The sequence below is a fragment of the Strix uralensis genome, chromosome 4 (genome assembly GCF_047716275.1).
Source record: "Strix uralensis isolate ZFMK-TIS-50842 chromosome 4, bStrUra1, whole genome shotgun sequence".
NCBI classification, from domain to species: domain Eukaryota; kingdom Metazoa; phylum Chordata; class Aves; order Strigiformes; family Strigidae; genus Strix; species Strix uralensis.
The window spans coordinates 89,055,136-89,069,975 of record NC_133975.1 but is presented as its reverse complement, the minus strand read 5'-3'; the positions used below and the strand labels follow the sequence as shown (position 1 = coordinate 89,069,975).

The 14,840-nt window shown below is 49.3% G+C and overlaps 1 protein-coding gene across 1 annotated transcript; it reads left to right on the top strand.

The window, feature by feature from the left end:
- Nucleotides 1-640: 640 nt before the first annotated feature.
- Nucleotides 641-14,824, top strand: LOC141943085 (transmembrane protein 178B-like). Its single transcript, XM_074867653.1, has 4 exons — nucleotides 641-1,025; nucleotides 9,759-9,872; nucleotides 11,261-11,398; nucleotides 13,158-14,824. Exons 1-4 carry the CDS (start codon nucleotides 647-649, stop codon nucleotides 13,400-13,402), a joined length of 876 nt encoding a protein of 291 aa, XP_074723754.1. The 5' UTR covers nucleotides 641-646; the 3' UTR covers nucleotides 13,403-14,824.
- The last annotated feature ends 16 nt before the right edge of the window (nucleotides 14,825-14,840 follow it).

Below are 14,840 nucleotides of genomic sequence, written 5' to 3'. Positions count from 1 at the left end.
TTTGTGCCCTTAGAAATGTTGCATTTAACTAATGGCTCGGATTTAGCCGTTGCATAAAACAGATTGTCGTTTTTCAGCTCTTCAGGCCGTATTTTCCATTAACTGATAATGAAGGCTTGAGGAGGAATGGTAATCAGAATGCCAACAAATGCCGCTGCTAACGGGCTTGCATTTCATCCACGTTCTAAAAACTGCAGGAGCCGCGGGCCCTCGGGGGCGGCAGGACTGGGCTCTGCCGTTCCACCCCACCCCGAGCGGGCCGGCCCCGGCGGCCACCTCTGGCCTCGGAGGGCCGAGTACGAGGCGAGAGGAGGCTGCGGAAACGGTCGCGGGCCCCCCTCACCCGTTCCCCCCGGTCATCCCCCGTTGGCGGCCCGTAGCGCGGGCCGGGCGGGGCCCCGTACCGCCGAGCAGGAGCCGGGCGCTGTGGCGGGGTTTGGCGGCGGGCGGCCCCGGGACCCCCTTGAGCCCGGGCCCGGAGTGCCCCGTGGGCTGCGCCGGCGCAGGACCGAGCTCGCGCCGTGGGCCGGTGTCGGGGAGCGGGGGGCGCTGGCCCCGTTTCCCTTCCGGGGGCGACGCGGCGGGCGGAGGCCCCCAGCCGGGCTGCAGGGGAAGCGCCCGCCCCTGCCGCCCCCGGCGCGGTAAGATGGCGGCCGCGGCTCAGGCGCTGAGCGGCTCCGGGCTGCTCCTGGCCGCCGCCGCCCTCGCCCTCCTGGCCGTGGCCATCGGCACCGACTCCTGGTACGAGACGGACGCGCGACGGCACCGTGAGCGCTGCCGCGGCTTCGGCCACAAGCGCAGCGACCCGCCCGGCTCCATGTCGGCGCCCAGCTCGCACCTGCCGCTCCGCGCCCGGCCCCCGCGGGCCCTGCTGCCCGGCCGGCCCCCGGCCCCCGCCCCGGCCGCCGCCGCCGCCGCTCTGGACTCGCATTGCGGCCGCCGCTTCAACTCCACTGTCTCGGGGCTTTGGAGGCGCTGCCACCGCGCGGGCTACGAGCCGGACAGCGAGGAGCTCATCCGGAAAGGTGCGGCGACGGCGAGGGGGTGGCGGGGGCCGCCCCGGGCCGGCGGGAGGGCGGCGGGGCCCCGCCGCTGTCCGTGGTGCTGAGCGCGGCTGCCGGCGGGGCCCCGCGGCTGCGGGCGGGGCGGCGGCTGCCGCCGCGGCGGTGTGACCGAGCCGGCGGAAGGGCGCGGATGCGGCCCCGCACGGCCCCCGGGGCTCCCGGTGTTCCTGGTCGTGCGGGAAGCGGCGAGCCTGGCCCTGACCCGAGCCCGGGGTCCTGTGCGCCTCCCTGGCTGCTTCCAGTGCTGCAGCGCTGGGTGGGACCGCGTCCCCGGGGAGCCCCGGCTGCGGCCCGGTGCGGGGCCTGCCGCTCGAGCAGGGTGCGGTGGGCATGCCCCCTCCCCTGACACCTGCTTGTGACTGAGCGCTGAGACACGGACGGGATCGTCCAGAGCTCCGCGGTGTTTGCAGCCAGGGGAAAGGGACCTGTTGTTCCCGTTCCAGCACGGGGGAGTTCTCGTTGCGGCAGTGGGTTGATCGCCAGGCCTTCGCGGTGGCAGATGTCGCTCAGGGCTCCAGGGGTGACAGGAGGGAAAGCAGTGGATCTTCTGCTATTGTGGCGGGTGGTACAAAGCCAGGCAGTTCACAAAGTATGAATAAAATTCCTGGACTGGATGGTTCAAATAATGCAGTGGCCTGACCCTTTAAGTCAAAATAAGTGACATATAAAACAAGCTTAGGAGAAGAGGTGCCAAGTATGGTTAATGATAAATAACAGGACTTATTGTTCCAGCAGGTATGTGTTAGCACAGGGAGAGTAGGTGTTGGGAGAAGTGCTTCCATTGAGGCACAAAATGGAAATGCTATCTTAAGAAAGTGGGAGCAATTCTTCAGCGTGGCTTCCAACTGTGACGCCAGTCCTGCACAGCAGAGGATGGATAGACTGACACTGTGAAGCTCAGCTCGTCTTTGTCTGTTCTCTCCAATGCACAGCTGCAACTTACTTTTAGAAACTCCAGTGCTGTGTGATTAGCTTCTTTCTTATTTAATCTCCTGGGACCCATTTTACACGTTTTCATTTTTATTTCCATGTTGATCTCATTTCACTAAAAGGCAGCTCATTAATTTCTTTCTATTAATTGTGCCTGTCATGTAAAATATTTATCTATTTTTTGCTTCTCATCAAGCCAAATGGTTTCAGCTCCCACTGAGATTAGTAAAGGTGGGGGAAGGGATGGGAAGAATACTAGTATTCTCAGTGTTTCTGTTTCTGAGGTATTTTCCCAACACTACAGCGATTAGAGAGGCTGGAGTCTGCATTCTGCATGCATGAGGGTGTTACAGGGTGGTGAATGATCTTCCACAGGGTCTGATGTGCAAAACTGGAGAGACATCAGACCCAAAAGGTTTTCCTTCTACTTTCTTTTTTTCTTCAGCTGTTCTAATAAAAGACCTTGCCTTTCACTACAAGCCTTGCCTCTCTGATATTCTTTGCCTATTAGGTCTGCAGTTGCTCCTGTAAAGATTTATGCTTTATCTTATAGAGGGAAATTATTAATAATAGTTCTTGTGGAGTCAGATCTTTAAATAGACATGCCTCTCTTTTCATCCCTTCCCCTGACCTGCTTTGGTAGCAGCCTTTCCTTGTTCCCACTGTGTCTGTCTTTTCTCTGACAACTGTGATTAAGCAGCCTTTTCCGGCCGATGGTCAGGTGTGACTGTGGCTGAGCTGTTCTCTCAAGCACGATACTAGATCTGGGGCTTCCAAAAAGAAGAAACAGGCATTTTTTTCCTAGTGTGAGCTGAAGATCACTACTGTGCACCTCTGAAAGTCCTACTTTCTCCTCAATTTGCAGTAAGTTTTCAGCTAGCTCTTTGGTGATGTGTGATGCCTTCTTATACTCCTAATAGGCCTTAACCTAGGGATTTTTATAGGCTTTTAGTGGCAGAGAAGTAAGTTTTGTGGGTTTTTTTGTGACAGTCCTGTGGTAATTTTGTTTTGGGTTTATACTCTCCATAGTACCTCTGGAATAAGGTTTCTTTCCTTTCTGGGTCTTTATTGAAGTATGAGTAAGTGACTAAGTCCATAAGTACCCTTATCCATGTAGATAATTCCATGGATTTCTAGTCCTGCATTTATCTACTGCTACTAATACAAAGCAGTTCTGTTGAAACTTTCATACTTGAGCATTTTAGCTGATGATGCATAGATATGCATACATTTCTATATCCAAAATATATATACTTTAAAAAATGGAATATATATTCACTTCATATATTTAAAAGGAAACAGCAGAAGACAAAAAATGTAATGCAAAGCTGAGAGGTAGGAAATGTTTAAACGTGAAAGAGGAATGATGTGTGGGATTTTTCTTAAAATGCAAAATGACTGTTTTGAAACTGTGGCAAAATAGATAGTTTCATTTTAAAATACAATTAAGAAGGCAAAAGAAGAAATAATGAACAAACCAAATGGGGAAAATGGAGATTAGCAATCAGTAAAAGATAGCAGCCAAAGAACTGAAACACTTTGGTGGGGAAACTAAGAGGATGTGTCTGTGTGTAGGGAGGGATGACGTGAGTGTAAGAACTTGAGCACTATACATCATCTTGTAGAGCCTGGGCTATGTGGATTACACGCTGGATAACTGCAACAGAAACCTTTTGCATGGAGAATTCTTAAGTAGTGAGGTCCTGCAGGGATTTATTATATGCTCTTTAGTGGTCTTCTCTATTAGTATGAAAAAACTGTTGCTTACAAAGTGGTGACAGTAGAAAATGATGGGGAAAGATCCATTCTAATGGGCTGCTTTGGATAACTTGGTGGGTTCATTTGAACAACATGCATTTTAACACAAGTAAATTGAAGGAATTAAAAACCAGAAGGTTCATCACTGTTCATAAACTGGGGATTTTACTGCTTTTCAAGCTTGCTCTGAAAAAACTCTGGGGTGGGACTGGTGCATCTCACATATACCTGTGCCGCAATCACAGAATCACAGAACGGTTTGGGTTGGAAGGGACCTTAAAGACCATCTAGTTTCACCCCTCTGCCATGGGCAGGGACACCTTCCACTAGCCCAGGTTGCTCACAGCCCCATCCAACCTGGCCTTGAACACTGCCAGGGAGGGGGCAGCTGCAGCTTCTCTGGGCAACCTGTGCCAGTGTCTCACCACCCTCACAGTAAAGAATTTCTTCCTTATATCTAGTCTAAATCTGCCCTCTGTCAGTTTAAAACCATTACCCCTTGTCCTATCCCTACACTTCCTGATCAAGTGTCCCTCCCTACCTTTCCTGTAGCTCCTTTAAGCACTGGGAGGCCGCTCTAAGGTCTCCCCAGAGCCTTCTCTTCTCCAGGCTGAACACCCCCAACTCTCTCAGCCTGTCCTCACAGGGGAGGTGCTCCAGCCCCCTGATCATCTTCATGGCCTCCTCTGGACCTGCTCAAGCAGGTCTGTGTCCTCCTTATGTTGGTGCCCCCAGAGCTGGACACAGCACTGCAGGGGGGTCTCATGAGAGCGGAGTAGAGGGGGAGAATCCCCTCCCTTGACCTGCTGCCCACACTGCTCTGGATGCAGCCCAGGACACGGTTGGCTTTCTGGGCTGTGAGTGCACATTGCTGGCTCACAGTCAGTTTTCCATCCACTAATACCCCCAAGTCTTTCTCTGCAGAGCTGCTCTCAATCCAATCCTTGCCCAGCCTGGATTTGTGCTTGGGGTTGCCCTGACCCATGTGCAGGACCTTGCACTTGGCCTTGTTGAAGTTGATGACGGTCCCACCTCTCCAGCCTGTCCAGGTCCCTCTGGATGGCACATCCCTTCCCTCCAGCATGTCGACCGCACCACACAGCTCAGTGTCGTCAGCAAACTTGCTGAGTGTGCCTCGATCCCACTGTCCATGTCACTAACAAAGACGTTAAACAGTGCCAGTCCCAACACCGACCCCTGAGGAACGGCACTCATCACTGCTCTCCACTTGGACATTGAGCTGTTGACTGGAACTCTTTTGAGTGTGACCATCCAGCTAATTCCTTACCCACTGAGTGGTCCATCCATCAAATCCATGTCCCTCTAATTCAGAGACAAGGATGTCATGCGGGACAGGCTCAAATGCTTTTCACAAGTGCAAGTAGTCAGCATGTCAGAAATGACTTCTTAGTAGCATGTAGCTGAGAAACTGAGAACCGCTGGCTGCTTAAGCAGAGAAACACAACAGTTTGTGGCAGTAATGAGTCCCTTGTGAGAAAACTGCTCAGTCCTGGTGTCTGTACTTCCTGTCCTTTCCAACTGATGATAAATTGGAAGAGTTACAGGAATGACTGTGAGATCTGTAGAGCATCTCTTGTAGTGGCATCTTTAATAAACTCAATCTGTTTGGTCATGGCTGTTCATAAGTATGATCTGTCAGTAAATATGATCTGTAAGAGTTTTAAAGGAAGGTCGGTTTACCAGATCTAGTGACCTTTGGGTGACGTCGTGGACAGAGTGATCCCATAGCTGTGATGGTCTCCACAATCTTGGGCAGAAATGGTAGGAACAGGCCAGGGAGCTTCAGTGGCCACTTGGTCCTGAGGCATGAGGGGGAGGAGGGCCAGACCTCACATGGTAGCTCAGTGTTAACTGCCCATGGCTGCTCCCTGGCCTTGCTCATGGTGAGAAGAAGAGGGTCTCCCAGCTCTTTGAGAGCCAAACTGCTCTAGGATAGGACCGGACCAGGTAGCAGAACTGAAAATCTGAACCCCTCCATTTCCTCCTCCTAACAGTGGCACACAGGTGGTGTAGAGAAGAAGATCCACATTTTTCAAAGTCAGAGAGAGACAAAAACTAAACTGAAGGTCAGGGTGTGTTAAGACCATGGTTACAAATTGAATGTGTCACAGCAGGCCTGGGTTTCCAGGTGTCTGGCAGCCCAGGGACAAGGGGCCTGTGCTCAGCCTGGGCATCTAGAGGTCCAGAAATTCCTTCTAGCCAGCACCCTCTGATCTTTTCCAGCTTTTGTGTTCAGTCAGAAGAAAAGACTCATCCAGGGACACTCACATGTAGTGTCCCAAGGGTTGTGAGAGGGTATGGGAGGGGAACCTGTCTGCAGTTGCAATCCTGAGGGGAAAAAAAAACCCATATTGAGGACAAGGTGTGAAAAATCATGTTGGCTGTGGGAGGGCACAGGTGTATAGCTTGGCCATGAAAATGTCAATGTGACACTGCCGGATGCAGTTCATTGTCTCATGTTTATTTTTTAATCAAGAAAATTGCACATGCAGTGCAACTTTCATAGTGTTCTTTTAATGCTCCTTCGAAATGCTAGGATCAGATTGTCTGTGTAACCATTTTCTTGTACAGGTGCCTTATGGTAAGCTAATGACATGAGCACCTGCCCCCTTCTGTCCTGCATTCTCAACTTGTGTGCCAAAAAAGACAATGCTCACTTAGTTGTTGTTCACCACATGACTCCATTCTATTCAAGCCCTTGCCTGAAGGTGAAGTTTTTAATTTTGGCAAGCTCTCTTATGGTGCTCCTCTGAGTGTGTTATAAACAAAAGTGAAATCACTTTGCTAGCAGGTTTCTGAAATGGAGGGCAGGATGCTGTCCCTGTTTTATAGACTGCGATTTAAGGTATGTAAGGGCTTAGAACAAAGGACTTACTGGAGTACCTTTGAAATACCTTTGACTTTGTGATAACTTCAAGACTGCAAACCTGATTTTGATTTTTTTTTTTTTTTCCTTGAGTACTTGGAGAACAAGGCGTCATGTGTGTCCTGCTCTGGGGGCCCCCAGCATAAGAAAGACATGGACCTGCTCGAGCAGGTCCAGAGGAGGCCACAAAGATGATCGAGGGGCTGGAGCACCTCCCCTGTGAGGACAGGCTGAGACAGTTGTGGGTGTTCAGCTGGAGAAGAGAAGGCTGTGGGGAGACCTTAGAGCGGCCTCCCAGTGCTTAAAGGAGCTACAGGAAAGGTGGGGAGGGACTCTTGATCAAGGAGTGTAGGGATAGGACAAGGGGTAATGGTTTTAAACTGACAGAGGGCAGATTCTTCCCTGTGAGGGTGGTGAGACACTGGCACAGGTTGCCCAGAGAAGCTGTGGCTGCCCCCTCCCTGGCAGTGTTCAAGGCCAGGTTGAACGGGGCTGTGAGCAACCTGGTCTACTGGAAGGTGTCCCTGCCCATGGCAGGGGGGTTGGAACTAGATGGTCTTTAAGGTCCCTTCCAACCCAAACCGTTCTGTGATTCTGTATCACTCTAAATACAGCCCCAAGGAGTACCTGGCTGTATGTGAGTGCATTGGTGTCTCTGCAAATTAGAGATTCACTCAGAAAATGGCAAGCATGAACTGCTGACTGCAGATGCCAAATCTGGCTACTGAGGATTGCCTGGGTGCATGTTACAATTTTCTGGGAGAAAGTGGGTAGGTATTCAGCCGAGAGATTGCCCTCACTGCTTCCCTGATCCCCTGACTCTCTTGCCTACCTGTTTCGGCTTTCCCAGCAGACCTATGGGAAGAGGCCTCCCTTGCTTTGCCCGTGGTGGCTCACACTGGAGCAGGTCCAGCCTGTGCTCTCAGTGGAAAGGGAATCTTATTGGAAAAACGGCTTGTGATGGTGTAATCAAAGGCTGTCACCAAGCCCATGGATTAGATGTCAGCGCTGAGCATAGACCCTAAAATTCGCCAACTCCTGAGCTCTTTGTTTTGCAAACTTGTGGTTTTGATATAATTTTATGTGCTACCTACATAAAATTAGCCCTTTGAATTCTGGAGAAGAAAGGATTAGGAGTAAAGTTTTTAAACCAGAGGCAGAATAAATTGATATTTGAAAAATTCTAAATAACCAGGTTTATATAAGAAGGTGGAGAGGTTTTACTTTCAGTCTACATGTAAACTCTTGTAATAATACAGAGCAAAGATTTTCTCAGTGACATTTTAGCTGAGGAGTCCATAGCTTTGATCATAAGGGATGTACATCTCTAGTCTTTGATTTTTCTTTAATGAGCTATAAAAGTAGTAATCCTTGCTCTTATATAAAATACTGCTTCATAGATAGTACATTTGTAATTGGAATATGTAAGTGCATAGATCTTACATTTAATGAACCCAGTGCACTGTAATCTAAAATCGGATGTCATTAGTTTGTACCACAGACATGCTTCTCAACAACACATGTAAATCATGTCAATATTGAAATTGCATTCAGTCAACAGCTACAGGTGAAATTTAATTAGATACTGTGATGTGCTGCATATGGGCCTAAGTTCTTAAGTCAGCTGTTCGCAGAGCTTTTGCAAATGAACTGACATCCTCTGTTACTGGGTTGTCGCGCTGATCTGTTTGCTCAGGTGGCGTTCCAGGCTTTTCTGAAATAACGGCGAAGAGGGATCACTGCTCCATAGGTGAGGGTGAGTGGCTGAAGGTGAAGGGCAGCAGCTCGTTGTGTCGGTGTATGGCTGTCGATGGAGACGGCGGGGAGCCGCAGCCGGGGAAGGGGGCGGTGGGAAGCACAGCCGAGGATGGCGGCCCACTTCAATGCTTCGCTGCTCGGAGGCTTTGGGAAATCTAGCTTTGAGTTTTCCCCTTTTGGGGGGTGTTCTTTACATGTCTGCTTGTTTCATTTGTAATAAATGTCACTGGCTTGTTAATGGGGGGAAATTCAGATCACCTTTCCCTCCCTGGCCCTATGGCTGGAATTAGCTGGGCATCTTGTGAATCTTGTGAAGTGGGGGCTCCCTCTCTGCAGGTCCTTGGGGGACCCAGGGCAGTGCAGTCCCAGTGAATGTTGTTGGAGAGCAGAACTGTACTTCCCACTGTGGTGGGAACAGCACAAAGCCCATTTCTTCTCCTGGGTTTTCTAGTGTCCTTTGCAAAGTTAATCACTGAGTCTGCAGCTCCCTGCTAGTTATTGTTCACCAGCTTAATTAGCTCACTGGCCAACTAATTGTTCCGGAATAGTTCTTCTGCCCCATCATTCAAATGGCAGTTATGACCCTGTAGCCATTGTTTAAGGGGAACTTTTCATACTATTTAGCTCTTTTACATTTCTGGCTGTTCTCCTCCACCCCACCATCCGTGTTTATTCTTTGTCCTGGCCCTGGCTTTATTTATAATAGTGTGGGCAAGGCACCTTCCTCTCCCTCCACCCCCTAGTATCTTCTCTGTTACTGATTGTTTTCTAAACTAAAAATCCCTTTCAAGGAGAGTGTGCATGTAGGTTCACATTTGCACCTGGGGTACACTTTTCTCTAAGCTATAATGGAAAAAAGCCTACCTGGGTACTTTTGTTCATCAAAAGCAAAGAGCCAATGACTACTGGACTGAATTCAAACTTTTCTCCCATGCAGTTCACTTCCCAGCATTCCTTCAAAACTTTCAAAGTGATTCAACTCTATCTTCTTAGAGACAAAGCAGTCAGTCCTGTTGGTACTCGGCCACGTTCTTGTTTCCTTGCCATCCCAAAGAGATCCTACCAGTTCCTCTAGGAAGCTTCTGGAGTGGTTTTTGGTGACTGTTTGCCTTCAGCTGTTCCTTCCTGGAGCCTGCCTAGCCCAGCACCTTGCTCCCTCTTTGAGAGTGTTTCTTTGTAGCAAGGCTCCCTCCCTTCCTGATCCCCAAAGCCTTTGAAGTAAACAGCTCTTTTTCGGTTACATTTGCTCTGTTACTGAACTAAGGTTTCCCCTGTGCGAGCTCTGCTGGGCCAGCCAACTCAGCAGCAAGTGGAAGGCACAGGGGTTCCATGCTGTTTCACACTGATCTCTCTTTTTACAGGAGTTATTCAGCGCTGCACGGCTGTGAAGTACCACTACACCTCCAGCTCTCTGCCTCGCAACTTGCCCATCAACATCACAAACACCATCCGGCAGGATGAGTGGCATGCGCTCCGTAAGTAACCCAAAGCAGCGCGCAAGACAGACCGGATTCCTTAGTGCCTTACTGCAGTGCCAAGTGAGGGCTCTGAGTCAGCCAGCCCTCACCGGGCTCTGAGCATGAATACAGGTTTGTTAGTGAGGAAGGGCAAGCAACTAACAGTAGAATTGGAAGGGGACATGTGGTTTGGAGGGGCGTAAGCGGTGAATTCAGGAATACAGGCATGTGTGTAGTGTGTTGCAAGGTGTAATCATATTCTGGGGAAAGACAATTTCTAGCTGGCTTACAGCAAAGGTGTTGCATCACTGTGTAGTCTGTATAGATCTTGTTGCGTTTTTCTGTGTGCACACCAGTGACCTGGTACAGCCCCCTGGCAACCAGCTCTTTTAGGGAATATCTGTTTGCCTTTGCAACCTCCTGCCACCAGCTCCTGTCCCACAAGCTGCCTCATGCCCAAGTCCTTCCCACACAGATGACTGACCTGTAGCCTGTCACTGAGAATGATTTAATCAGTTTTTTCTGCTCCCTCTTCTCTCTGTGTTTGTTTTCTGGTTCTGTTGCCTCACATAATTCTGCCTAGCCACTGTCATGTGAGGCTCAGTGCTGAGGAAATCCAGCTAGGGACTGAACTAGGAGGAGACAAGAACAGCACTTGTATTATGGATGACAAAGTGCTGTTCATATCACTGGTGCCCAAGGTTTTTTTTTTAGAGCTTGTTACTGGAGTTGTTTCCATCATACTGTATTGATCTGCTGTCTGCTTCTGTCCTCCCACTATTCCTCTTTTCAGTTCACACTATCTGCCTTCCATGCGCTAGTCCTTTATTTCTTTTCAGCATCCCCTCTCACTTCTTTTATTTCTATTCTCAGCAGACACTCACCCAGCAAACTCCATCCCAAAGAAACACACCACACACACACACATAAAAAATAGCCCTTGCAGTACTAACATTTACAAATTGGGTTGCTGGGTTGACATAGCGCTGAGGGATCTGGTGGAGTTGGGAACTGTCAGTGTTAGGTTAATGGTTGGACTGGATGATCTTCCAGGTCTTTTCCAACCTGGATGATTCTGTGAAATTGTTGCCGTATTCATAATGGACCCCTTCTGTCCTATGTTGAGGAGTGTTTGGCCAGTATTCCTCTTGACCAGGACAGAAATGCTCTCTAGTTGTACCGTGCCCAGCAGAAGGGAGGCAAGTTAGCTGGATTCCTTTAGTTTCAGTGTGATGGACAAACTCTCTACCTCAAAGAAGCTACAGGAGGAGTTGTCCGTGGGTGAAGCGCAAACTTTAGAACCAGCAAATCTAAACCTGCCTGGACTTTTCCCTGGCTGTCCTGTCTGGGTGCTGCCATCTTCATGTCTGTCTTCTTTCTTGCTTTTCTCCTTTCTCTTTCCTCAGATCTGCGGAGGATGACAGCTGGCTTCATTGGCATGGCAGTCTCCATCATCCTGTTTGGGTGGATCATTGGTGTGCTGGGCTGCTGCAAACAGCAGGAGCTCATGCAGTACGTGGCTGGGCTGCTCTTTCTAATGGGAGGTGAGAGCCTTTTGCTTCTACTCCTGAAGTCACCAGCCAGTATCTCTAGCTGGGGAGGTGCTCTTAAAAGTCAAGTCAGCCCACAGCAAACACACAAAGCAGTTGTTCTTTAGTGCAGCAAACCATCAGCGCAGCGTTACCGCTTCTGGCACTGGGCAGGACCTGTGCTTGCGTGGGTATTTGCACGTGTCTCAGTAGACCCCGCTGTATGTACATGAGCCTTCTGTTCTGGAGAGCTGCTGTGTAGCCACGGGGACCACACACCCAGTGAGCACAGGCCTCTTGCCTGCTCCGAGTGTGTGGAGCCTGCGGCTCCTGTCAGACAGCTCAGCTGTTTTCCCTAGGGAATCTTAACAAACAAACAAAAAAAATCAATATGTACAGCACCTTTCTGCTGCTCTTCAGGTAACAATACAGTCCAAACCCAGCCAAGCCTGGAGAACACAGGCCTGGTGATGAAGACGTGAGCTCAGTGCTTGCCCAGGGTGTTACATCTGTTCCTCCTGGCTGGGAGCAGACTTTCTGCCTGGCCAAAGGTTTTTCTGAACTTCCAATTGTTTGGCTCAAAAATGGGCAGTGTTTTGTCTTTATTTGAAAGGGGCATAGTAACAGCAAGTGCACCAAAAGGGTGAGCTACTGAGGTGCTCCAAAGATGGGGCCTCTTAAATTGCAAGCAGAAAATAGGAAACTTTCAAGAATGAGAAGCAAGACTCTACTTAAAAGCCAGAGCTACTGCCCTATAGGTCCAGTGTCAGCATCTATAATGGCTGCAAGCAAGGAACTTGGTGATATAACAGCAGCTGTATCAATTAAACAAGTAGGTGCCACACTGGTTTGGTGCCACTTTTTTTGGGTGGGGGAAAGAATTGTCCCTTGCCATCAGTGAGCCTTCCCAAGGCGTGTTTCGGGGGAGCTGCATAGAAAAGCACCTGTTGCCATGGCGTGATGCTAGAAAGGCTGGGAGTTAGGCTTGTGCTGTCCTTGTTCACCCCAGGTGCTGCTTAACTGAAGTTTCCTTTGGGAACATTTTCATTTCTTTAGCACACAGCAGTGAGAGAGTGAAGTATTATAAAAGTGGAACAGGTAGGCTGGGTGCCCTTCGAGTGCTCCTGCACATACCGCGATGGGCATGCCCTCAGCAGCAAGAGCTTTCATTCATTAGTATTTTAGACACAGATTCAGAGCTGGAGAGAATAGAACGGTCGCCTCGACCTTGGGTCTAGCGTACTAATGTCTAGGAGGCATACTAGAGTGCCTTGCGTTACAAGTTTCTTTGAGTTTTTTGCTCCTCTCTATAGGTGCTTAGTAGATGTGTAGCAGATGACAAACTCTGGGCCCTTTCCCCGGGCCTAGGCAGGAGGCTGGACGTTCCCAGTAGCAACCAAGTGATGCTGCACTTCGCAGCCCTGGGCTTCAGCTGTTCACTGCCCGAGTGCTGTCTGGAACCTGGTGACATTAGTCACAGGAAAGAAGGAAAGTCTCGAAGACTGAACCATACATGACAATGTCAAATAGCAACAGAGGGAGCTAAGGCAAGATGGGTTATCTGACATGAGTTATTCCGTAGTCCTATATATTTTGCCTTTTTTTCCTCCCCACTTTGTAAGAAGAGTGACTGGTAGAACTATAGGAATAAAAAAAAAAAAAGCCTAATTCTTGATTTTGAAAATTCATTACTTTGAGAATACCTAGGGAAAAATCCAGAGCATAATTAATCTGTGTGAGGGCAGTGTAGAACCCTCTTGCTTTTCTCCTGCAGGTACATGCTGTATCATCTCACTCTGCACATGCGTAGCTGGGATCAATTTTGAGTTGTCTCGCTACCCTCGCTACGTCTATGGGCTGCCAGAGGACATCAGTCATGGCTATGGCTGGTCCATGTTCTGTGCCTGGGGAGGCCTGGGCCTCACCCTCCTGGCTGGCTTCCTCTGTACCTTGGCCCCCTCCCTCAACACGTCCCGGGCGTCCGTACAAAAACCCAGACAAGAAAATGGGGCCGTGTGACCTCAGAGGGAGCGAGGAGAGACTCTGGGAAGCGCAGCCTGGGCAGAGCTGGGGGTTAACACCAGGAAGAGGTGGCATGTCAGCGCGGGGAGAGCAGTGCCAGAGCTGTGGGAATACCAGCCCCGGGGATGCTGCTCCAGCCTCTAGCCGCGGACACAGACATTGCAAGTAACTCCAGGTTTGAATTATTGGCGATTTGCTCATTGATGGTTTAAGGGGGACAGTTCTTTTGATTTGTTTTTCTTCTGTTTACAAGGGATTAAGTCCAAGGCTGTGTCTTTTTTTGTGCTGTTTTTTGAACTGTACCTCCATGGTCCTGTTATTGTCCAGTTGTAAGGGATGTTTACGCACCAACTCTATTGCTGCAGGTCTGTTTAATTCAGACCCAAATTAGGGCAAGGAGCTACGTGAAGTTGGCTTGAACACTTTTGCAACAGGCATTGTCTAGTGTTGGCTCAGGCCATCATTTCCCAAAAGAACCTTGATCTAAGCCGAGGTTTAGGCCAAAGAATTAGCCCGTTCTTAGTATTAATTCATTTAAATCAGAAATCTGTGCTACTCCATGCTGTGGTATCAGCTATTTACTCACTACTAAAGCTGTTTCCAGAAGGAGGTGGCTGTAACTGAGCAGCAAGACTCTAAAAAAGACCTCTTGCTGGCTTTAGGAAAGGAGGGGAAAGTTTTCCTCAGCTTCTTACACAGGTAAGGCTACTCATTTGGCTAACTAACAGAGCCTTGTTTTAATGGGGAGATGTATGCAACATGCAGCTTGTATTCCACTAGAGGCCAGGGTGTATTTCTGAAAGTATGTCATCATTTGAGCAGCTGGGATCAACCTTCACCCCCCAACTAACTTGTGGGTGCAACTCCTGTTCTGTGAAAGGAGATGAGTAATTCTCCCCGAGCTCAAACAGCAGTACTGCTAAAATAGCAGCAGATGTACAGCCCCCTCTAACATTAATGTCCAAAGGAACCGCAGTGTATTTTCCTCAGGAACGCGTGGCTTCTGCTCACTTCACCACTCACCCCCTTCTAATGTCAAACACCCCCCAAGCACAGCATGTCCAGAACACGCGCGCTCCGCTGGAACAAGCTCCTGCTCCAAAACGAGCAGTAAGGGCCTTGGAACCAGTGCAAGTACTAAGGCTAACTCAGGAACATCAGCCAAAGTATTCTGGGGTGCATTTTTCTTTTGTTCATCTATTCTTTCTTCCTTCACATCCCCGCCCCTCTCCCAAGCGTCCAAAAACTGCACAGGTAAAGATGAGATGGCCAGCATTTGGAGATGTTTACATTGTATTTAAAATACAATACAGTGGCATGTAAGATACTTAATGCTAAAGTCAGTGTATTTATGAAAAGTGTAATTTTTAAATGGAAGTTGTAATTCTCAACTGGCATTAAAAGTACTGAAAGACTTGCTCAGTGGATGAAACCT